Source organism: Sparus aurata, chromosome 16, assembly GCF_900880675.1.
Source record: "Sparus aurata chromosome 16, fSpaAur1.1, whole genome shotgun sequence".
Taxonomy (NCBI): Eukaryota; Metazoa; Chordata; class Actinopteri; order Spariformes; family Sparidae; genus Sparus; species Sparus aurata.
In genome coordinates, this window is record NC_044202.1 from 3332621 (window position 1) to 3356836 (window position 24216).

General features: G+C 41.0%; 1 protein-coding gene across 6 annotated transcripts in view; it reads left to right on the top strand.

Moving 5' to 3' along the window:
* letm1 (leucine zipper-EF-hand containing transmembrane protein 1) overlaps nt 1-22968 on the top strand; it is a 29904-nt gene extending 6936 nt beyond the window's left edge. Inside the window, exons 3-16 of one of the 6 annotated variants that reach the window (XM_030391796.1) lie at nt 779-1271; nt 3971-4114; nt 4616-4753; nt 4976-5179; nt 5288-5407; nt 5533-5664; nt 5785-5943; nt 6089-6187; nt 6889-6921; nt 7762-7896; nt 7984-8177; nt 9005-9037; nt 9592-9748; nt 10573-22968. In XM_030391796.1, the coding sequence (XP_030247656.1) occupies nt 779-1271; nt 3971-4114; nt 4616-4753; nt 4976-5179; nt 5288-5407; nt 5533-5664; nt 5785-5943; nt 6089-6187; nt 6889-6921; nt 7762-7896; nt 7984-8177; nt 9005-9037; nt 9592-9748; nt 10573-10725 (2194 nt within the window). In that variant the 3' untranslated portion in view covers nt 10726-22968. The remainder of the gene's footprint in view (nt 1-778; nt 1272-3970; nt 4115-4615; nt 4754-4975; nt 5180-5287; nt 5408-5532; nt 5665-5784; nt 5944-6088; nt 6188-6888; nt 6922-7761; nt 7897-7983; nt 8178-9004; nt 9038-9591; nt 9749-10572) is intronic. The other 5 variants (XM_030391799.1, XM_030391800.1, XM_030391797.1 and 2 more) reach the window with 5 other exon arrangements.
* The last annotated feature ends 1248 nt before the right edge of the window (nt 22969-24216 follow it).

The following is a 24216-nucleotide window of genomic DNA, read 5'->3' on the forward strand; positions in this document are numbered from 1 at the left end:
GCGCTAACATCAAATTAAAGATTAGCTCTCTAAAGCTTTCTTGGACGCTGTTTCCATGTTAGAAACCACCCACTTTTCTGAAAGGTTTTGAATTTCATTCCAGTAAAAGTCTTAAAAGATTCCACTGAATGAAAACAGATATTTGACTTGTTTAGTTTCCACCATGCTCAGAGTTAAACACCTGGAAAATATAGATAGTGAGAGTCGTCCACACACGCAGAGAAAACCAATACGTATAGATTCATAAAAGATATGAAAAATGAATAAATAATAACTCTTAAATTCTCTTAAATCACATCAGTGGAAAAGGATGAAGTAATTGGGAACAATTTATTCAGAAATACATCTGTTTTTAATTGCAGTCTTGCAGTTTTTCATATAGAAAAACATCCTTTATTTTCCTTCGTTTTCATGGGAACAAATGTTCTGTTTACATTCAGTGTCACTCACCAAAACACAACATGTTGAGAGTATTCCCCTCCTCGCAAACACTTGCAAAGCCTGTTTTGTTGTCTCTTTCTTCCCTGCCTATGTGAGGGGATTGAAGCGTTTGTTTAGCAGTTTTCTAACTGTGTGATGTGGCAATAACTGCCACTAGTTAGTAGGTGAAACTGTGTGAAACCATTGCACAGAAGGTGTATTGTGTCAGTCATGTGGATGCACAACTCATGGCTCCACCAGTGGTCAGAAACTTCACAGAGCACCTTTTAAAATTTAAAACCGTACATTTCAGTCTGGACTTTGTATTCTGAAGTTCTTCTGTTTGTTGTGTCCTCAGACTCGATGGGCTCAGACTCGGCAGCTTGTCCCAGGTCTCTTCCTCCAGTCCTTCCCTCCCCCTGTCAGATTTCTACGTGGGCCCCTGCCAGAGCCCAGACTCACAGAGGCTCTACTGCGCCTTTTTGTTGGGGGCCTCCGCTTCACCGTACCCTGCAATCACAACGGGGGCCCAGTGGACGATAGCACGACCGCAGGACATCTCCGGTGTTCGGTGGATACACACCTCCAGGAGGAGATGGGACGACTCGAAGGTGGAGAAGTCGCTGCGTTCGTTAAAGGACAAGAAGAAGAAGCTGGAGGAGGGAGGGCCGGTGTACAGCCCCGCGCTGGACGCAGAACCTGTGAGAAGGACGATCCGACAGCGGGTTCTGGATGAAATCAAACACTACTATCACGGCTTCAGGCTGCTGTGGATTGACACCACCATCGCGGGCAGAATGCTGTGGAGGGTGCTGAACGGACACCCGCTGTCCCGCCGCGAGAGGAGACAGGTGAGGTCTGCAGGGAGGGAAATAGAGGTTTTTCTCCGGAGAGCAAATCTGTTTAAAAAATGTGATCCCTCAGCCGTCAGTCAGTGCTTCCGCAGAAAGAAAGCTCTCCTGAGCAGATAATCAGCATGAGTTTAGAGATCAGAGATGACTGAGCACCGTTTAAGTCTGACAGCACAGACATCTTGTTCTGTAATGTTTAATCCACAGCTTCCCAAACCTAATGGGATCAATTATAGAAATTGGCTGCACGCTGAGTGTTTACTCACCAGGCGCTCTGAGGATTGTGCTGCCTGATTAGAAGCTTTACATGTTCCCTCTTTGACACTGAAACTCCTCATTTAACTTCAGCTTCACTTATAGTGCTCATTATTCTTTCTTGGTTTCCACAGAATATTTCAATGCAATCAGGAAAAAAAAACAAATGCAAAAGAATCTTAACTTAAAAGTCAATTTTCTGTAAGATTTGCTGCAGCTGATGATGATACAACTGCTACATGATAGAATATATATTGTTAAAATAATTTTAAAGCAACAAAAAAGTAGGATGTTACTCAGCTGAGACATGCAGGCCTGTCAAGATAAATACATTATTTACTTATCATACACATCGTGACTTTTTTCATGTTTTTGTTTACACAACATTTGTCAACAACATTTTATCCAACACAAGGCCATAAAACTGTGGCAAGGCACCTCTGCTCTTTCTTTTACCTTTTATTTATTGTTTTACATACATAATTATATTATTTACTCATATGTGGATGACCTAAGTTAATAACAAGGTTTTTTACAATCACTAATCCAAACTAGATGCAGTACAAAACTGTGGAAACAGATGTTAAAATGTGTTATTTTTGCAGGTAGTGAAACAGTAAGAATATATTTAAACATCAGATTCATCTGATATTTGTTGACATGAATCTGAATCCGGCTGCAGTCTGGATCGAAGCCGCAGCACTGCAGTCGTTTGCTGCAGTTGCTGGTGCACAGGTGCCAATTCAGGGAAGATGAGCAGGTCAGCTCAGGTCTCTCACTCTTACATGTTCCTCAGCAGTCCAGGATGGTACAGACTTAGTGGCCTCGATTCGTAACTGGCAAGTCATGAATGCTCCTCTGCTGCTCTTGTCTAGAAATGCCTCAGATTCGAATCCACCCTCTACTTTTAAACGGAGTTAAAACCAAACATTACCATTTGAATTAAGCTGGTTTATCTGCCAGAGCGTCTGGAGGAAATAATTCTAGAAAGTCGATCATCACTTCTAACTCTTCTGTTCTGTATGTGGCATAGGTGAGAGCATTTGAGCGATGCTAGTTCCAAATGTACAGCATTATTCATCCATCTTTACATCTTCTAGAACATTTAGATATCCACGACGATGATGAAATACCTGCTCAAATGTGCAGTATCTTCAGAGGAATGTACAGGTGTTACACCTCCAGACGTAAGGCATGTTTACAATGTAGTTTCACGAGTCGTACACTGACACATGATAACAATGGGACCAGTCATTAGTTTGTAAAGGGATGTTGCAACAGTTCAGTGGAAAGCTGAAATGCGTCAATTTCATTTGACCTCCTTTGACTTTTAAGAAGATCTTTATAGAAATCCACTTGGCTGCAAGAAGAGATATATCATGCTGTGCTCAGTGTGGAAATAGAGAATTACCACAGTGCTACTAGCTGCTGGTCAGTGTTTTGACGATGACCACAGCCCCCCACCGCATTAGACCCGCTCCACCAGCACATCTGCACCTTTTCAAATGCAGCTGACTCCCTCTGAGCGCATGTCCTGAGCCCATCTACACCCCCATTCATCTAACCTGCGCTGGTATTGCCTCCTTAATCTCCCCTTTTCATATTCACTTACAATACTCAGGCCTCCGTTTAAGGCTTCTTCTATTTTAATCTGTCACCCCCTCCTCCCTCCTTTGATGTGGAGCTCTGGGAGATGATATACATGTCAATGGGCTGCTGGACAAAGCCCCTTTCACTCAGGCTGGCCTAATTCCTTCACCCTACTTTTCCACTGACATGCAGGTGGAAAGGCCGTAGAAAGAGGGACTCGTGTTTTGGCCCTCTCTCCTCAGGGCCGTTTCTGTAGATGGCTGCTTCGGGATTGTGTTCCTGAGGCCGGTCAGTAAGCCACAGTCGGACAGCTGTACAATAAAGTAGACCAGTGTTGGCCCGGTGCTTCTATACTCGGAGGATTGTTCAGGTCGGTGCTGAACAAATGTGCTTCCTGTTGGCTCAAGTGGGCAGTTTCTGAGGCAGAATGTTCACTTTGGTCCGCGGCTCCATGCAAATGTCGCACCGATGAATTAGGAGGTTTCTGTTGCTCTGGGGATGTATGGGCTCAGGGTGAGAAGTGCTGACTGTTGAAACTGTTATAAGAGGGATTGAGCAGGGTGATTGTACCAAGGGACAAAGAAAGATGAGGTAAACATTTTCACATCGCTGCCTGTTGGCTTTTCCTCTCGCTGCTGCTCTCTGCTGGAGGCTCACGTGAACTCCAGCCTGGTAGAAATGAACGGTACTCTGGGGCCCATGCTCCACATGTTAAGGAAACTCATCTTCATTGTTGACAATCCAAACACAAGACCTGGAAAATAAATCTGAAAACATAATCTCCATTGTTCTACAAGACACACAGAATTAAAGGACTCAGTTCTGATTCCAGCTCTTTCATATTTTCTCCCCAGTTCCTCAGAACATGTGCCGACGTCTTCAGACTTCTTCCCTTCCTGGTGTTCATCATCGTCCCCTTCATGGAGTTCCTGCTTCCTGTAGCTCTGAAACTCTTTCCCAACATGCTGCCGTCCACCTTCGAGACACAGTCAAAGAAGGTAATCGAAGCTCCCTGAGACGGAGAAAATGTACAAAATAAAGTTTGGGTGTTATTTTGCGAGATGCTAATTGTGGTGTGGTTTGAGACAGCCCCAGCAATATTATTATCTAATTATCACTACTGCAGTCTCCATGACTTGAACTTTCACACAGCATCCTGCTGAGGTGATCAGGCTGTTGTCTGATCCTGACAAGGGTTAATCCTTCTTAGAGTCTGAACCACAGCGTAACACGATCCTTGACCTGTTGTTCTATATAATTTACCCTGGCAATTATTTAATTAAGCAAATGTCCTTGTTTTAAAACAGAACTCAGTTATATTCCCTTTTTTTGTTTTTCTTTCTGTTGTCATTTTCAGCACAGTTTCATTCTATGTCACAACGTGGTCTGTGAGATTTAACAGAACGCTCAACAAATTGCCGTTTATTATATTTATAATGTAATTTGGGAATTCTATTCACACCACATTTCGAAATGTTTTTTTTTGTTGTTTTTTTTAGGAGGAGAGGTTAAAAACGGAGCTCAGAGTCAAACTGGAGATGGCCAAGTTCTTGCAGGACACCATCGAGGAGATCGCTCTGCGGAACAAGGCTGCCCAGGGAAATGTGACGGAGGAGTTCTCCACCTTCTTCCAGAAGGTTGGTGTTCATGTTCAATGAGTCAGGGAGGCATGAAATGATTGCTCAGTACTGCCCTCCGGTGGTAGAAACAATGAAGTGTCTGTGCTTCATGTAGTGTACAGTTGAAGCAAGTAATTCCAAAAACTTGATTTAACACAGCTACAAAAAGCTACAATAGATCACTTTCTTGTCAACTTAAATACTTTCAAGTTTTAAGTCATAACTTGTCCATCTGCACAGATTCGGGACTCTGGTGAACGTCCCAGTAATGAGCAGATCCTGAAGTTCTCCAAACTGTTCGAGGACGAGCTGACTCTGGACAACCTGACCCGACCTCAGCTGGTGGCTCTCTGCCGTCTCCTGGAGCTGCAGTCCATCGGGACCAACAACTTCCTCCGCTTCCAGCTCATCATGAAGCTGAGAGCCATCCGTGCAGATGACAAGGTAAAAGACAATACTCTTGTAGCTGCTTGCTTTCATTCTTCTTTCTTGACACTATTAAAACGGGAGGTAGTTGGTAATAAATGCTTTGTGTGAACTGTGTTTATCCAGCTCATAGCGGAGGAAGGGGTGGCGAGTCTGAACGTGAACGAGGTGCAGGCGGCCTGTCGTGTCAGAGGGATGAGATCACTCGGCGTTACGGAGGAACGACTGAGAGAGCAACTCGTCCAGGTAACCACAGCAAACAGAGACGGAGGATGTTTTTCATGCAGTTTGACAGAATAAATGTTATATTCTACATATAAGCGGTCATTCCTTTGGCATTACATCTGTCGTGTTATATTCTGCTCTTGTAGTGGCTGGAGCTGCACCTGAAACAGCAGATCCCCACGTCTCTGCTGCTGCTGTCCCGAGCCATGTACCTCCCCGACACACTTTCCCCCGCCGACCAGCTGAAGACGACCCTGCAGACGCTGCCGGAGATGGTGGTATGTTAAGAAGCCCGAGCTGGGATGTGTGACTTTGTCGTGGTGAAATTAGCTCCTTGGCTTCCTTGCTCAGCTGTTGAAATGTATTAAAAATGTTTGACTCTGCTCTCTCGTCTCCAGACAAAGGAGGCCCAGATGATGGTGGCAGAGATGGAGCTCTCCAAAGTCGACAACAAGACTAAGTTGGAGACGACACTTCGGGAGGAGGAGGCGATACGCCAGGACAACAAGGACCGGGAGATGGAGAGACTGGCGGATGCTGCAGAGAAGGCTGCCAGGGTAACAGCTCCGATCATGTGTTTTTATTGTTCTGAAAATATTTGACTACCTTTTGAAACTGATTCATACATCTACGTTATCCTACAGATAATGAAGGACTTTATTAATCCATGTTGTTCATTGTGTCTTTGCCTGTCTGCTACAGGAGGAAGAGTTGGAGCTTGAAGCGGAGCCAAAAAAAGCTGACGCAGCTGCTCACTCAGAGACACTGAGGGATACAGCGCCTGTCCTCGAAGGAATCAAGGTAACGTCTCTAAAAACACAATCTGTGTCACTGGTTTTAGTCTTACAAGAAATCATAAACCTCCAAGAACACAGGTTTTTTAATGAAGCTTCAAATCTCTGATTTCTTTCTGACTTCGAACAAAATCCTCAATTTGAATAAAGTGATTCATCAACAGCAATCAAACGTCTTTCCATATTATACAATCATTTTCTTTTATCTATTGTAACAACTAAAGGCATTGACTATATAAAAATAGAGTTAAAATATATATTTTCTTCGCCTAGTTATATAAATCTAATTAATAAAAGGTGCATAACTCTCTTCTCTTCACAACACCCTCGAGTTATTGGAAATATTAAACCTTAATAATGATTAAGGATTCAAATATAACATTATTAACTATTCAGAACAGCCCTCTTTGCAATTTAGACACTAAAGTTTAACTAGAAATCAGAAACTTTTAAAAACTCTACTTTCATTTTTATCTACCAGTTATATAAAAAATGTATAATATAAATAAAACAACAAATAATATCTTCTTTTAATGCTCTTACTACCTGAGATACAGGCTATATTTAATATTTGTCACAGAGGATTTTATTATAATTTTTTCCTCCGTGGTACAACTTACCTTTAACGAGCACAACACGTGAATGTTTGATATGATTTATTACTGTAATTTATGTGTCATTCACTTGTTGCCACCTTCTGTCACACAGTTTGGACAGTGGCAGACATTCCTGCACTACCAGGTTAGGTTTACAACGATGTCTCCTCCCAGTCAACCCTCACATCCACACCAGTTTATCCCTGCACGCACAGTTTCTGGTCTTTCTCCTCTGAGCGAACCCAGATGACGGTTAAACAGTACTTGCATATAATTCTGGCATTTCTTTGAGTTATTTCAGGCCGTTTTGATCTCAGATTCAGTAGCAGTAATAACATAATGACAGGAAATAACCCCCCAAATGCAAGGTTCTGGAACGAAAGTATGATAAGATGAATGTTGACATGTTTTTTTTTTACTAGAATCTGATATTTGAAACCATTTAAGCTTAAAATCCTGCCAGCCAAGGTCAACGTTTACCCACATTTCCTTACTTATTATAGAAAATCCCACTTATGGTGCTACAGAGAAAGCTAAATATGACTTGCAAGTTCTGTTTGGCCCACATCTATCCAGACTTCTCCTTCTCTTCTCCTTGTTGATCCTTCCAGGTTGACCAAGTTGAACCTTTCCTTCCCTCGCTAACAGTCTTTGTAGTTTCCACAGAGTTCTCCTCATCGTGTGTTTTTAGGGTTTTGGGGAGTATCCCAGCATCCTCCACAGCTTCCCTCTCTTACCCGTTTTCTGTGTTTGGGTCGGTCTCTTATGTGGGTTTATATTAAATGCACATGTGGTGCTTGTTAAGTGATGCACTTTCTGACCTACTTCTTAAAGTAACAGGAGTGCAAAGCAGTTTTTAGAGGGAAAATATGACCTTAAACATCTGTTTTCATCTGTCAGTATCTAAGAAGTAGTCTTCAAAGCAGTTTTTATGTATTCTAAACATTTAGGAGCATGTTTCTTCAATCGTATGTTTGTGTTTCAGGGTGAGGAGATCACCAAAGAAGAGATCGACATGTTGAGTGATGCGTGCTCAAAGCTGAAGGAGCAGAAGAGGCTGTTGACTCTGGAGAAAGAGGAGCTGGAAGAACTGAAGGATGATGTTCAGGAATACAACGAGGTGCCAGTTTTAGACTTGTAATCACTGCAGAAAATCAAAGGTTTTAAGAGTATTTTGTTCAATTGTGTATTTGTGTGTGTTTTCCAGGATCTGGAGGAGATAAAGAAGGAGCTTTCTAAGACCGGACAAGAAAAGGCGATAGAGGAGTCGAAGGCGAGCCAGCGTCTGTCGAAGAGGGTGAACCGTATGATCGGTCGCATCGACAAGATCATCCTGGAGCTGGAGAAGGACAAGGTGATCCTGGACGGACAGATGGACAGTGGTACCACCCCACCTGTCGGGTAAGAGCTGAATATATTACTTTAACCGCTAAGCTTCTGTATGTAGTGCTTCAGAATAGCAAATGCTGCTGCTGTACAAACACAGAAGGTATTGTCAACTTTTTACTTCCTTGAAAAGACAAAAGAAAGTCCGTCTTGGACAGTTTGTCACAGATGTATATGGTAAAACAGGCTCTGTCTTTTCCTAAAACAACCTGCCTACCAACTTCTGTTATTAATCCTCTCATCTCACTCTCAGAAAGCGAAGAAATAGTCATAATGTGTCACCAAAGTGGTAACTATTGCGTCTAGACAAAAGCTCCGTCATGGCTGCGTTCCATCTCACAGGCTGTAGTTTGTGTGTCTGTCGTAAAGGATGCAAAGCTTTTCAAAGTTATTAACACAAAGACAACTTTATCTTTATTTTGCATCCTTTCCTTTAACTCTCATGGCATTTATTATGATGTCTTAACTACATTTTAGATTTGAAATAGGGCTGCTACTGCAACTATTTCTTGATTAATCAATTCGCCGTTTGGTCCATAACATGTCAGAATAAGTTTTATCGTTGACAAATAATTGACACAATGTTGCAGCTCTGTTTTAAAATGTATTTCTTTTAAGCAGTGATCAGTGTTTATGCTATATTTTTTGTTGTTGTCATCATCATCCTCGTCATCTTCATGGTCATCTTCATCATCATTACTTCATCCGTAAAATGGTGGTGGAGATAAAACAGGGAACAAAAGGTTTCCCAGAAAAAGAAAGACAACAAAAAGATATTAAACTAAGCTATATATTACTTGACAATTATAAGACCACATCCTAATTGATTCCAAATTTTACAGATTATTCTTTACTAAACATAGTGATGCCACAAGGTAAGCTGAAACTGTGGTAAACCGCCATTTGCTTGCTTGCCAGACGCTAACATTGCATCGTTGTTGTCAACCGTCATCTGTTGAAAATTGTGCTGCAGAGGATCACCAGAGTGCTGCCCACTGGTTGCTGTGGATCCACTTTTAATAAACCGTTTATGCTCCTCAATTCATTAAATCACATTTAATATGAAGATCTAACTGCTTGTTTTGGAAGATTCAAGACAAAACTTTATTTTTACTTGTTTACCTCTGCTGAGGCTGATTATAAATTGTTTTCAAATTTCCAAATTCTTTGTGCTTTGTGAATTTAAGCCTTGTTGCCTTAAGCAGCTTTAAAATCTATTTATCAGCTTTTAAAACAGAATCAGTGAAAAAAACAAACATTTATTGATATTTTTAAAGCTGCATTTTTCAGCATGAAATTAACAAAATTTAAAAAGTTGAAAATCCATTTGATTGGTGTGATCTGGGAACCTTGAATGCAGCATGTTGATTTAGACTTTCTCCACCACTTCTCCATGAACACCTGGTTACAAACCGTTCCCTGTATGTAGTCTGTTCTACACCTTCAGGGAGAACCTCATCAGCATCGACGAGCTGATCAGCGTCATGCGGCAGATCCAGAGCATTCCAGAGCACAAGCTGCAGAGCATCGCCGACGCTCTCGACGACAACAAGGACGGGAAGATTGACATCGACGACGTCATCAAAGTACGTTGGACAGTATGACAGAAAATGAGACACAAACGGGTAAAAAGGATTGTTATAGATCAGGGTTACTCAATCTCAGGGCACTATGTCTTTACGTGTCATTGCGAGTTTCTGGCTGACGCAGTTGTCATTTTCATACCCAGCACTTTATTTTCGCCATTAAAATGAGGTGTGTTCAAATGCATCTAAAGGCAACAAAAAAGTGTACGCAGTATTATTTCAGCTACTTAAAAGGCGCAATATTGAAAAATTAAGATACACCCACATAGGCCGGTTCACTGTGTCCGTACACTCTGCTTTAATGATTATAGTGGCTGTTTCCAGTGATATTTAAACTCTTCATGCAGCAAAACATAAAGTTTTATTTATAAACTTGACAGAACAAATTAAACTCTCCAGAGAAAACACAATTGGAAACTTGATAGGACAGATGAAACTCCAGAGAAAACAGAATTTATCTTCTGAAATAAGTATTTTCTAAGCGGCTCTGATGGAGCTCGGGATTCATCAGGAGGACGACTTGAAAGGTCAGCTACTTAAAAGGCGCAATATTGAAAAATTAAGATACACCCACATAGGCCGGTTCACTGTGTCTGTACACTCTGCTTTAATGATTATAGTGGCTGTTTCCAGTGATATTTAAACTCTTTATGCAGCAAAACATAAAGTTTTATTTATAAACTTGACAGAACAAATTAAACTCTCCAGAGAAAACAAAATGTATCTTCTGAAATAAGTATTTTCTAAGCGGCTCTGATGGAGCTCGGGATTCATCGGGAGGACAACTTGCTTTACCATTTCACTTTTGTCTCGCATTATCGCAGGTGGTGGAACTGATCGACAAGGAGGACTTGGACATCTCCACCTCTCAGGTGGCTGACATCATGGTGATGCTGCAGAAGGAGGAGAAGCTGATGGAGAAGGAAAAGGCCAAAGAGAAGGCGGAGAAGGAAAAGGCAGCTACTCTCAACAGCTAACTCATTTTCCACAAAGACACAAAAAAAAAAATGACCACTGAGAAGTTTGTGACTGGAACCCGGTCACAGAAAATTCTGGACTCAGACCGAGGGAGAGTCACGAGGTAACAGCTGCCTTCTCAGGAAGTCATTTAATAACAAATTTAGCTCTTAAAAATAGTTCAAATAATGAACAACAAAAAAAAAAGAAAAGGGCATATTGCCTTTAAAACGCACAAAATTAGAAAGAAACTTAAATTGTAATTATGTTAAACTCTTCTCGACTGATCATGTATCATATGTTAATATTTGGTTTTGTGTAATTTTACTCAATAATTTATTAACAGAGGGAACACAATGGCATCAAACAATGAGTTTGGAGTTGGCAAAGGAGAAAAATGATCACAAATTATGTTTGGAAAGTATATTTATCAGAAGATTAATTGTTTAAAGTTTGAGGTGAACCGTCTTGCCTTTTCATTTCATTCATGTCATCATCTCGGAGAAATGAGGGATAATTTCTGGACTTTGCACCGTTAAAAAAAAAAAAAAAGAATCATGTCATCACCATCATTTCTTTTCCTCTTAGATTTTGTTTATCCATCATACTCCCATATTGTAAAGTTATTCTTTTGAATTGTACTTGTGCAGGGTAGCTTATTGCCGGCTTTAGGATGTTAAATGGTGGCTGCAACCAAATATGAAATTACTCACAACATAAAAACTAATTAAAAACCATCAAATTATGTGTACAAGTTTAAAGATCATAGCTTTATGTTAATCATTCCCACTAAAACAAGTAAATGGAGGAGTCACGCTGAAGAAGTGTTGGACATTTGTCCAAAAAAAGCCAAGAACTGAAGCTAGAAACATTTACATCAAAATTAAAAATGACTGTACTGTTATTTCTTTTTATTTTCTACTTAATATATGTAATGATTTTTTGTCTCGTTGTAGCAAAGCTCGTCATATCTGTTCCTGTTGTGGTCATTAGATTTTCTGTAAAATGCCAAAGTTGCACTGTGGCACATTTAATAAAACAACAACATTCTGATATTTCCTGAAAATCAGAAAAGACTGACTGATATTTATGAGCAGCGAGGATCATAATCAGTATAACGAATATTGGTCAGCTGACAACTGGTAGAGTTATTAGTCGTCATTAGTTTGGTGGTCGTCCAATGAATGTTATGTAGTTTATTTTGTAGACACGAGTAGTTTAATGACCGTGGTAATCTTGAGCTCCATAGTTGGAAATGCAAAGTGGCCTTCTCTTGACGCAGATATTATGGATCATAAACCGTTGTGTATTTATTTTGGAGTGTTTTCAGAAGGTGGTAGTTTTGATATTCTTCTCACTGTGGATTAACTTGATGTAATTTAGTTTTTTGCGCTGAAGACGTCTGATGGATGAATTAGAGTTTCGTTTTTTTTGCACCGTAGCAATGAATGTGTGGACGCAGTGATGATTTCTGTTAATATTTGAGTCGACTACTGACGATACATTCATCCCACTGCCTGGTGGCTTTTCTTCGGCTGTGTTCACATTGCAAACAGCTTTGTGTTCTCTGACAACTCGAGCCCGCCTGACATCGAACTACTTCCATAATCAAACAAATAAACGGCTGAGTCGCTGTGCGTGTTTGTAATCACTTTCACATTCATTCTGCTCTGCAAAGCTTAGTTGTTGTTCTTGAATAAAAATAGAACTTGTTCAGCAATCAAGGAAGACATTTAAATCTCATTGAAATCTGGATTTCTCAGCTGACAGTGCTCGTAAGCGTCCTTGCGTAACTAAATGAAAGAACAGACTTCTGCTGAGTTGTTCGTCATGTTGCTTGCAGTGCGAATTCTCCTTTAATGTCTGATTAAATTGAATATCTGGTAGTTTGGGGTCGTAGAAGAGCTCAGGTGTGACCGTAGAAGACGAAGTGGTACTTGAGATAATGCTGAGTGGATGACGCTGCGTTTAATCCGTTCCCGGAATCTGCTGTCAGACGTGTGGATGACGAGGAGCTGGTTGGTCCTCCATCAGACACTGTCCCGGTTCAGACTCAGCTCTGCCTGACAGGCCGTGGGCTCTGCTCCGCCTGGGACCAGTCAGACTGATGGGTGCAGGGTAAACACTCGGCCCATACATGGGCCACAGCCAGCTCTGCTGGAGGGTTGTGTTTAGGTTAGAGACGATCCGGCGGGACATGGCACGCTCTCTGCAGCATTAATCATCAGTGGGTGTAAACACGTCACGGGAACGTTGTGACAACATCTCGATTACACTTGGCAGGAGCGAGAGGTGTTTGTGTCCCGGTGCCTGACAGGTCGGACTCAGGGGAGCAGTGTGTACATTAGCAGCACTGCCACTGTTTGTAGGCATGGAGGGGTCAAAGGTCAGATGTGGGGGGGGCAGGGTTCATGACAGGGACGTATACCAGGAAGGCATGTGAGGCTGAAGGAGATCAATACTTAAAAGTTCCAGTGTAGGTTTGAACAGAGTTTGAATTTAACAAGGTGCTGCGTCGCCAATCGAATCGGTGAAGTCGCTCAACTCTGGTAGATTCGTTTGTGAAGTCTACGATTTACTGGGTGATTTTGGCAGCTGAGGATAAAAAGATTTGTTTCTGTGATCAGAGAATTAAATGGCATCTGTATGATAATTGATTAGTTGTTGAAATACACATTTACAATGATGTTAATCAGTTTAAAATATGATAAAAGTTTAGAAAGAGAGACATTAATCACAGCAAGTATTTAAAAGATGCATGTAACACAAACAAGTTCATTAAAACCGCTACAAACAGAAGCTGAAGGGTTTATGATTGTGGATTTAAAGTCGACAAACAGTATCAGTGTTCAACACAAACCCGAGGTGCTCAGAGGAGATTAATCAATTAATGAAGCTATTTGGATTTATTGATTTGATTGTCTCAGGGGTCTGAAACAGCGAGGCCCTTTGTGTTCTTTAACACAGTGCTGTGTTTGTTCTGAACGCCTGAAACTAATCTGGAAAATATAAAAAAGCTGTTGTCGTGTGAGCAGTTGTTTTCACTTCTGATTATTTTTTAACATGAATCTGTTAATAATTTTAGAGAATTGTGAAAAGATGCCCTTCAAAACCTCTGGGCGCTCAAGACGACGTCATTAAAATGTTTGTTCCTGGGTCATAAAACTAACAAAATGTAGTTTACAGTGATATAAAACAGAATAAAACAGCATTTATTAGCAAAAGTTTGGCATTTTTGCTTGATGAAAGGCTGAAACAATTTATCCAAATTCTAAAATACATTTATTTTACAAACAAACAGAAAGCACATCAGCAAATTCTTCCTTAAAATTACTTAAATGATTGACCAATTATAGGAATATTTGTAATCACAAGCAGTTTCCTGCGAGCTTATACCTTCATTATGAGAGATTTATATATTTCAGCCGTACAGTCGGTGATCTAACATGACAGTCATATTTCCCCACGTGCTGCCGAGACGTGATTATGATTTATGAAAACCTGTCAAACCATCAGACGCATTCAAGAAATCCTGGAAAGAATAATGAGATCTTGAAATGGAGAAAATGTTTAAGCTCTAATGTGAACACCACACGCCAGTCACTGGACACAGACAAAGAAAAAAAAAGACTGTTTGCTTTAATTTCCACAAGCTTCTTATTTACAAGAACTTCTGCAGCCGTGAATGTTTTTATGTTTGTGCGTTCCTCGTCGTCTCCGGCTGCCGTGTGAGGAGCCGGGCGGCGTTCACGGCTCACCGCTGGCAGCAGTGTTGCACTGTGTTGTTGAAGCTGCTTCTTTAAACAGGGTCTACCTTAGAGAGGGAGGGAGGGAGGAGGGAGTGAGAGGAGAGATGCAGTTGGCAGCAGCAGCATTTTGACAGCCAGCTTAAATCAGTCGTTTGTCACTGTCAAGTCGAGCAGCCCAGAGTCGCTCCCCGCCTCGCTTTTGTTCTTTCAGCGACTTTAATTTGATATTTTTTCGCAGGAGAAACGGCTGATTTGTAAGCCCGCTGTTGTGATTCTCTGGCTGCTTCTCTTGTCGAGTGTTGCCACTGTGTAAATGCACTATTCATGTTTGATACAGTCGGTGCTGAGTTAATGTTCAGACTCAGGGTGCGTGTGTGTGGATGTGGTGCGAGCAGCTTCGGTGTTTTTGCGATACGAAAACCGTCCTAAAAAGATTCCTGTTGGAGTGTGAGGAGACGAGTCGTAGCTCTCGTGTACTAGAAGAACAAATATTTAAAAGCAATAAGTCATTTATGCATCGTGTAACCTTTTTGAATTTCTCTCATTTTTGAGGTGTGTATAAATTGTTCAAACTATATTGTAACACTTAATTTAGTAAAAAAGATGCTATGATTTAAAAAAAAAACAAAGCAAGTGTTTGGATTCTGCTTCTCTTCTTGATATCGGGCTGATTATTTGGGAGTTGATGCACTTGTAGTTGACTGTTTGAACACAGATGTACCAACGTGTTGTTTCCTTTTTTTTAAAAGTATTTTGCACTAGCTCTTTTTATCACTAGAAGAATGCTATTTTCTTGTAGAATATATATGATTTTTCTCTTGAGGTGGAGGTGGGGAGACTGAAAGCTGGACCAGCAGTGTTGTTAAAGTCTGCTTGCACAGATACAAGAGCAGCTCAGGCCTCTCAGGTTGAAACTGAAAGTGAAACGGATGCAGAAAACTAAAACTTTAACTGCATTTTAAATGATAGTGCAGCCACCATCTTTTTACACAAGAAACTTGTTGTTCAGACAGAGGAAAAAAAGCCAATTTCCACCCTGACGTGTGTTATTTCCAGCTTGTCCTCATCAGAAAAACAACCATGAAGATCGACTGTGAAAGCAGCTTATTACGACGCGTATTTACGGTTCTTGTAAAGTGGCGTCCTCTAGTGGCTGTACCTATTATTACGACAGCAAAGGAGGAAGTCGGCAAAAAGTAGTTTCAAGAGTTGGGCTTGAGGCAATATGAGATATAATCCAATATTGCGATATTTGCCATCAGATGTGATATTTTTCACAAAATCGAACAGCTGTCAGGCTTTTATTTTGAAAAGAACATGCAGGCTGAGCTGTCGTGGCAGCGGAGGCAACATGCATCCATACTTGGGAGGTTACTTCAGGGTAATTGGCCTGATGTAGCTGCATGCAAGTGGAGCTTTAACACACGGAGACGGAGGACGGAGGCCAGCTCACCAATTTGGCAATATTTTGGGTTTAAAGCGGGCTAAAACGGCGAGTCAAGGGATTTGAATGAGGCTAAATGTTGTTATTTGCCAGGACAGAAAAACTGGATAAAACTTTGGATACTGCTTTTGTTATTTTAAGCCAAACAATAATGATTTCTTGAGTCTAACCAAGTAGTTTTCTGGCCTAAACCGATCAAAACCGCGAGGATACAACAAAAGTCCGGTCCGGTATTTGGTCGTTCAGGTGTGAGGATCTGTTGGTTATTTCACTTCAGTCTTTGACACAAATTCTCCAGGCGGAAGGCAAATACAAGTGTGCTTTCCTTTTCTGTCTGAACACACATTTTTCAACTCAAAAGTGTTTCAAAGCCTTGTGTTTTGCAGCCACAACCAGTAAACATGATATTAAATCCCAAACAAAGTTCTCAAATTCACTCGAGGTTTTAAAAGAAAGTGAACAACGTAAACAGAGTTGCAGTTTAATCTTCCGACTCATCTGGATCATATTGGAATGAAAATAATCTGAGTAAAAGCTTATTTATTTATTTATTTAATCAAGTTTTCCAAAGTTGTTTTTTTCTCCTTTTTATATTCATCCAAATGTGGAAACGCTCTTCAGGAAACGACCGGAACTGGATTTCAGTTTAACTTGAATCTCAAATGTATGAAATAAGCTTCAGGGTTTTTTTTTTTTGTTTTTGTTTTATTTTTAACACAAATCAAGTGTTCATGTAAAGAAACATAATTCACTAAATGAATCAGAAGTGTTGAATAAATCATGGATGATCCTGGATTCTTCTTTGTTCGATGTTTGTTTTCTGTTTCACATCTCATATTTCTTTTCACACGTCATTACTTCCACACAGCCATGTTAGGTTGTGTGTGTGTGTGTGTGTGTCATCTCTAAATCCTTCCATGCAGCCATTTTTCTATTATTTCCCATCCCAAGCCCTCATTCCTGAGTCCTTACCAGGCTCACCACAGAGCCTCGGTCCCCTGCCGCTGGAATGCACCCAGAGTTATTTATCCAGCGACAGTTTTACCGTCTGTGTGTAAGTGGTTCTTTTAACAGACTGAAGCAGGAAACAAGAGCATAAAAGACTAAAAGAAGCTGGTGTTTAACCCTTTATGTGCACCGAGGTTAACTGGAAAAAGAGCTCGTATCCAGGAGCTGATCCGGTCGTCCAGTGTGATGATGTGCTCAGATTGTTTTGGTTGTTAACGTTGGGGATGTGATGTTCAGGGTGCTTTTGTAGGTCTTTACTGAAATATAACCTTTAAGGCTGCACTAAGGTGTGATGGAAAAATACAGTTCATCCATCTCATCGGTCCAGCAGGAAGCAGGACTTCACCTGACCTCTTAAATCTCTGATATTACAGTAAACCGAGTTCAGTAGCTTGCATCTTGCTCATGATATCCACGATGTTTCGGCAAACCTAAACCACATCGTCAACCTAGACCGTCAATCAGTAGATAATTGGATGAACAAGGGATTCAAATTTATTGGATCTAAGAGTGCCACACCCTGAAAACAGACTTGTCTTTCGGCCACGAAGACAAAAGCACCGAACGCTAAAGAGCAAATGTGATATATTAGAAAAAAACACGATAAATTCAGCAATTCATCCTTCCCAAAGGGGCCGACACCAGGACAGAAACTCCAAAAGAACACCATGTTTTAAGGTTACGAAGAACAAACATCCATCAAGTTTACAAAAAGTTTACTCTGGTGTTGAAACGTCAGTCGTCGCATGAAAGTCTACGAAGCTGAGGAGCAACTGATTCAGCTGAAGTAAGCTGGGAGTTAAAAACAACACATAATACAGACAGAGAATTGTATTCAGATTCAGACGGGGAGCTCAGCGGAGCAAAGGAATCTATAATAAATAGAATATGTTGATAGATATGTCCAGAAAATAAATACTTGTTGCTTTCTGGAGGATTTGTCGATTGCTAAAAGTTCCTAAAAACTACCAGTAAAACTTCTCTGAACGCTCAGAAAATCATTCATTTCACACAACCGTCCTGCAGCCATTGCGTCCTCTATTCAGGTTAGTTATGCACATTATTATTTGTTCTGGACTTTTATTGTTAGGCATTGAATACAGTGATGTGAAAATAAAGGGTTAGGGTTAAATTTTGCAGAGATTTGAGGTCTTGACTGAAATCAAAACTCTTGGATTTCTGAAAGTCACAAAACTAGATGTTGAAATATCAAACTGAACCGCTCACCGACATTTTGAGGTCACACATCTCCACATGTTTCTTCGTGCAGCCTTGAAACAGTAAAAACCTTGAAAATGTGCTGATTTCTCAGTCTGTTACATTTCTCCCTGAGATTGAACTCAGTCACGGAGAGTTTGCCGTGGCTAAATTTCAGCGTGCAGCTCCAGATGTCTGCACACATGTAGAGCCGAACCCTCAACAGACAGCTAAATGTTTCCCCGCTTGTTTTCCATCCGTCATCACACCTCTGCAGGGAACCAAAGATATTTACCCGTCAGTCTGCTCAGTAGTCGGCTGTCGGGGAGTTTGTCTGGTTCTGCCTGTCAGGACGCTGAAGTGCGTCTGTAACCTGCTCGCAGTGACGGCGTTTTCAGGCAACATTGATCTCAGGAAGTGTGAGACGAGTCTGCTGCAGGGAGTTTCAGAGGTGACGCTGGTCTGATGAGGAGGTGTTGATTACAGAGACTTGCACAAGTCTCGGAGGCTTCAGAAACACGGAGGTGTGATGTTTTTGTACGTGCAGATTGTAATTGGGTTCATGTTGACAAAGTCTCCTGAATCTGCCACGATACGAGAGGTCAGCTGTCACGTTTGATTCTCGAATCAAATCGTATCAGTGTTTTTTATCCTGAAACTGAAATGTGAAAAGGTTTTTGATACTGGATTTATAGGAAAATGGTATATTTTAAAGGAATTCAGGGTTAAAAGGTCCAGAACTCCATTTAAAAATTGACGTATTTAAGAGCAGCACGTCTCTGTAGGAATCTAAAAGGCACCTGTGTCTAAAAATGGATTTTAGAAATGTTCAATGTTTGCACACGAAGTGTTCTGTCCATAAGTTCGGGCTGTGGGAAATATCAAACTGTGGGATCACTGAGGTCGTGAGTCTGGAGGTCATTTAGTCTCAGAGTTTCCCCTCACGACTTCTTTTTCAATATTAAATCAAAACACCACAGTCTTTCTCTAAACTTAACTAAGTTGTGTGAGCGGCTCAACACAACCACAAAAACTTAAATAATGCGTCGGTTGCTGGGAAAACGAATGAAAATGTTGTGTGCAGTCGAGTTTAGCGCCAGTATGTTGGGAGACTTGGCAGGAACTCTAATGAACGTTTCCTCATTAAGTAACAGAAAACATGATCCAGATGTGTGTTGGCGATGCAAATTCATGTGTATATACATGTAATCTGTGAGGGAACAGATGTGGTTGTAAAATAATCCTTTAAAAGAACATGTGAAACTTTAAATTGTATAAAGTAAACTGCAAAGCAAACGCAGGACACATGACCGCAGTGAGAGCGTTTACATGCACACTGGTGTTCTGGTTTGGACTGTTTACCTGGTATGGATCACATTCAGGACAACAACATAAATCTGGCTATATTTATCCCTGTTGTATCCAGGTTTGATTCACAGATCTGCTGGATTTGGCTTCTATAAACCCGAGTCTGTGTCCAAACACATTTGAGAGGATGTCGTGCCACATGAAGCTCGCTCACACTCTTATTTCCTGTGTTTTAATCTCTATTTGTACAACGTCCAGGTCCAGTTTGCAGAGTTTAAGAGGATCTATTGGCAGAAAATTATGTTTTTATTAGTGTTTAATCACCCGAAACAAAGAATTACTGTGTTTACGTGACTTTAGACTGAGACTTGTGTCTACAGTAGCCCAGGACGGACAAACTGAACACCAGTTTGCCGTGAAATGAGGGGTATTCCCCGATAGATGCTGCTAAATCCTGCACGTTGGACCTTGTAAAGATTTTACACAAATCAAATCAACTTCTTTGAAAAATCTCAACGATAAATCAGCTTTGTGGAGCACTTTTTCACTGCAGTTCTTAAACGTTTGATGGATATTCAGCCTGGACGAGATGTTTACATGAGCAACACGTAACGGAGGTCCTCCACAAAAAAACTATAACTTGAGATACTTGTGTGCATGTAAACACACTCTCACTCTGCAGCGGGTGCAGCCGAAGCGCTCCAACTCATTCTGTCTGTTGAAGAGATTTTCCATCCTGATGATTAGTCGTTTTAAACAACACGGTGCTGAAGAAGCAGTAGATGGATCTAACTTCTGTATTTTCTTTTAACGTACAGTTTTAATGTAAATAAAACAGCACTTGCTCACTTGAAGTCTTGTGCAGCAGTAGGTACGATGCATGCCCGTTTACAGATCCACATGTTCTGTCGGTGTAACTCTGACTGTGATAACTGAAGCTGTGATGTCAGATTTGGGGGGATTTCCTTCCTGCTCTGGTGGATCTTCACAGACTGTCGTCCTGTATATTTCAGCGTGGAGGCAGTCGGGCATGTGTTGCACGCACGGGCTTCTTCATGTACTGTTAAAACCGAAAAACGAAGAGGAAAAGTGACTTTCTTCATCTCATCACAGGTGCTCACGTACAATAACGTTTAATTTAAGTGTTTTTCTGTAACATCAGTGCCTCGGGATCGTTTTTAGTTCTGGCTCCACATCCGTCCCCGGTTTTGGTTCCCAGTTATGGTCACTGCGCTTAAAAACCAAGTTTGGATCTTTTATTTGTTGTAAACACATTAATTGTTAACATCTTGTTTGGGTCCCCAAAAGGAAATTGTGGTTTTCAGTGAACTTTTTATGTTAATTTCTCATTTCCTACAGAGCAGCAGTGATGGTTTTGTGTGTCTCTGAGGGCCAAATGTCGTCTGAGAGGTCGGGATTTCACCACAAAATATGATTTCCTATCAACGTTTTGTTTGCCAGGGCTGGAGACGAACTTTTTGATGAGGTTTTAAACTGAAGCCAGTTACAAAAAAGTAGTGTAGAATGCAAAATTATGATTTCTTGAAATAATTAGAACACTTGGTAGTTCTCACTCAATGTTCTTGGGAACAAACAACATTTTAGAAAACATGTAGGAAAGAAGCAGCAGGATAAAACCTGCAGAGTCATGTTTTCTCACCATCCGGCTGACCTTTGACCTTCAGCTACACAACTGACTGACTTACTTTGTGTTGTTGACCTTTGTGTTGAGGTCATTCAGTGTGTTGAGCCACACAAACAGCCTTACAAGTGGAAGCCATCACTCTGCTTTAAATGTCTCGTTAAAAACACCCGGTTTCATTACCACAAACGCAACTGCCGACGTACTGACTTCCCGTCAAAAATATCTGTTTTTTGTCGCCACAAACATGTATGGAAATTATCCTAAGGTCTTGATAAAAACACACGCTTTTGTTTCGCCAAAGCGGCCAGAGATGTCCAGACTTCCCATCAAAATCTCCAGCTTTTGTGTCCACAAAAACAGCGAGAAATATCCCGACCTCAAGATGAAAATATCATTTTTTTTGATGCCACAAGATTGGCTTGAGATGTCCGGACTTCCTGTCCAAAATATCCAGCATTTGTCGCATCAAAATACCTCTAGAAATGTCCTGACTTCCCATCATAATATCTGTTTTTCGTTGCTACAAACATGTCTGGAAATTGTCCCAAGTTCTTGATAAAAACACTCGCTTCTGTTTCGCCAAAACGGCCCGAGATGTCAAGACTTCCCATTAAAAATCTCCATCTTTTGTTGCCACAAAATACCTCTGGAAATGTCCTGACTTCCCATCACGGTATCTGTTTTTTGTCTGGAAATTGTCCCAAGGTCTTGATAAAAAGATGTGCTTCTGTTGCCCCAAAATGGCTGGAGATGTTCGAACTTCCCATCAAAAATCTCCAGCTTTTGTTTCCACAAAAACAGCTGGAGATGTCCTGACTTCCAGTCAGAAATATCAAACTTTTGTCACCTTAAAAATGTCTGGAAATATCCTCACCTCAAGATAAAAATATTGTTTTTTGATGGCACAAGAATGGCTTGAGATGTCCCGACTTCCTGTCCCACAAAGTACCTCTGGAAATGTCCTGACTTCCCATCATAATATCTGTAATAAGTCGCCCGAACAAACTTTCCAGCGTGTTGTTAAAAACACCCAGTTTTGTCACCCCAACATGGTTGGAGATGTCCCGACGTCCTGCAAAATGATCCATCTTTTGTCGCCTCAAACATCGTCTCAAGCACTTCTTATAAACATCAGGTCTTGTTGTCCCAAAATGGCTTGAGATTCCTCCGACTTCCCATCAAAAATATATCTCTTTCCTGTCGCCACCAACGTGTCTGGCAAAAGTCCCAAGGTCTTGTTAAAAACACCTGGTTTTGTCGCCCCAACACGGCTGCAGAAATCCCAACTTCCTGTCAGAAACATCCAGCTTTTGTCACGACTAAACTGGCTGGAGATTTCCCACCATCCAGTTAGTTTTAAACACATCCTTTGTTTCATTACATTCTCAAGGTGCTACATTACCCTGCGGGGTGTCGTGTCGCTTCAGGCTTCATCAGTTTAACTTCTCTGTGATCGTCGTTCAAAGCCGTTTCAGAGATTAACGTTCGCCGCTGTTCTTCCGTCAGTCACGACAGCTGAATGTCACATTAAAGGCCTCGTGCACCGCGTTACGTAACAAAGTGTGTAAGAAAAGACATCCTGAAAGACATCGCGGTCGTATCGGATGCAGAAAAAAAGTCTCGAACATCAATGTAAATCTTCACTAGACGTTTATGAAACTGATCCCTGTTGAGGGTGAAAACTGTTTACCACAGATAGTAACTACACACACACACACACACACACACTGTTGTCTGCTGCTGTATAAACCACACAGTGCTGTCTGTCTGCTCTGCTATAAACTGATGTAAATCTGCTCCTAAACGAAGGAGAACTGAACACATCTGAGACATCTGGATGGTTCAGAAGCCGCTGTGATCACGCTGTTGTTCGTACCGCTTGAAACAAACTGCAATAAATCTCTGAACACAGCTTCCCTCTGCGCTTCTGTCTGTTCTAGTCTCCGTCTGTTTATCTGTTATTCAATACAACGCCCTTTTAAAACGGAGCTGCGCCGACGCTGGTGGGCTTCTGTTCCTCTTTATTAAAATACGAGGCTGCTCTCCTCCCTGTAATCCCCGCTAATTGTATTTCCCCCGTTTAATGTATTCATTAAGTCCCTTTAATAATGCTGTTATGTAAATTCATCCCGCAATGAAAAGCAGAATTAATTTGTAGAAATTCCCCCGTCCGCTGAAAAAAAACATGCAGTTGGTTTAAGTCTGGCTTTTACTAGAGAGAGACATTAGTTTTTTACACCATAAATAGATTAAATAAAAAGGGGGAAACAAGTTTAATTAGCAGTTTAGTGGTGCAGAGCCAGAACCTTCTGGAGGAATAAACACCCTGGGGTCACATCAGATAACTTTGGGATTAAAACGTGGATTTATCTTCAGTCCTATTAGTCGACCTGACTGCAGCAGCAATAACGAACAATAACCACTTTCATAAGCGATCGTTTATTGTAAAATTCTGTCGTGATTAATGATTATAGACGAACTACACAGTATTTATTAACATTTACAAAGCAATCATATATGGAACTGATGTTTATAATCCTTTACGATTGTTTAATAAAGAGTTTAAAAAGGTTTATAAAGTTAGATTAACTTAAACTTAACATTTATTAGGGATGGTTATTATAAAGTCTTCCAATTTGTTGGTGTTTTTTCCCTTTTCTTTCCCTTTAAACTGACTTAATGTCATTTAGAAGAGTATAAACGAAGGTTGATGGATGCACATTGACTCTAAACATCATTAATTGGTTGCTGTGAGGATGTTTTTGCTGCTGAAGAAGCAGAATAATCTCTCAGTGTCGTGGGTCTTTGTGGTCCGACCACTAGATGGCAGCGTGTGACAGAGTTTCGATGCTCTGGAGGAATAAACTCTCTTCCTCTGGCAGACTGTGACTTCTTGTTCCTGTCAGTGATGAATGAGCAGACTGAGGTCGCCACACAGCCGCTGAGAGAGACGGAAAATGAAGGAAACAGTTTGTCCTCACACATTTTTGAGCTGCAGCTTCAGGTGGGCGGGGCGTCACCGTGCCAGTCAGGTACGTCTGCGGACTAATTGGCGTTCAAACACTTCCTCTGTGATTGTGTAACAATCCTTTCTGGTCTCATTATTGTCGAGAAAACTCCACCTCGCTGGCGTCCGAGCAGGGAAAACAAACCATAAAGA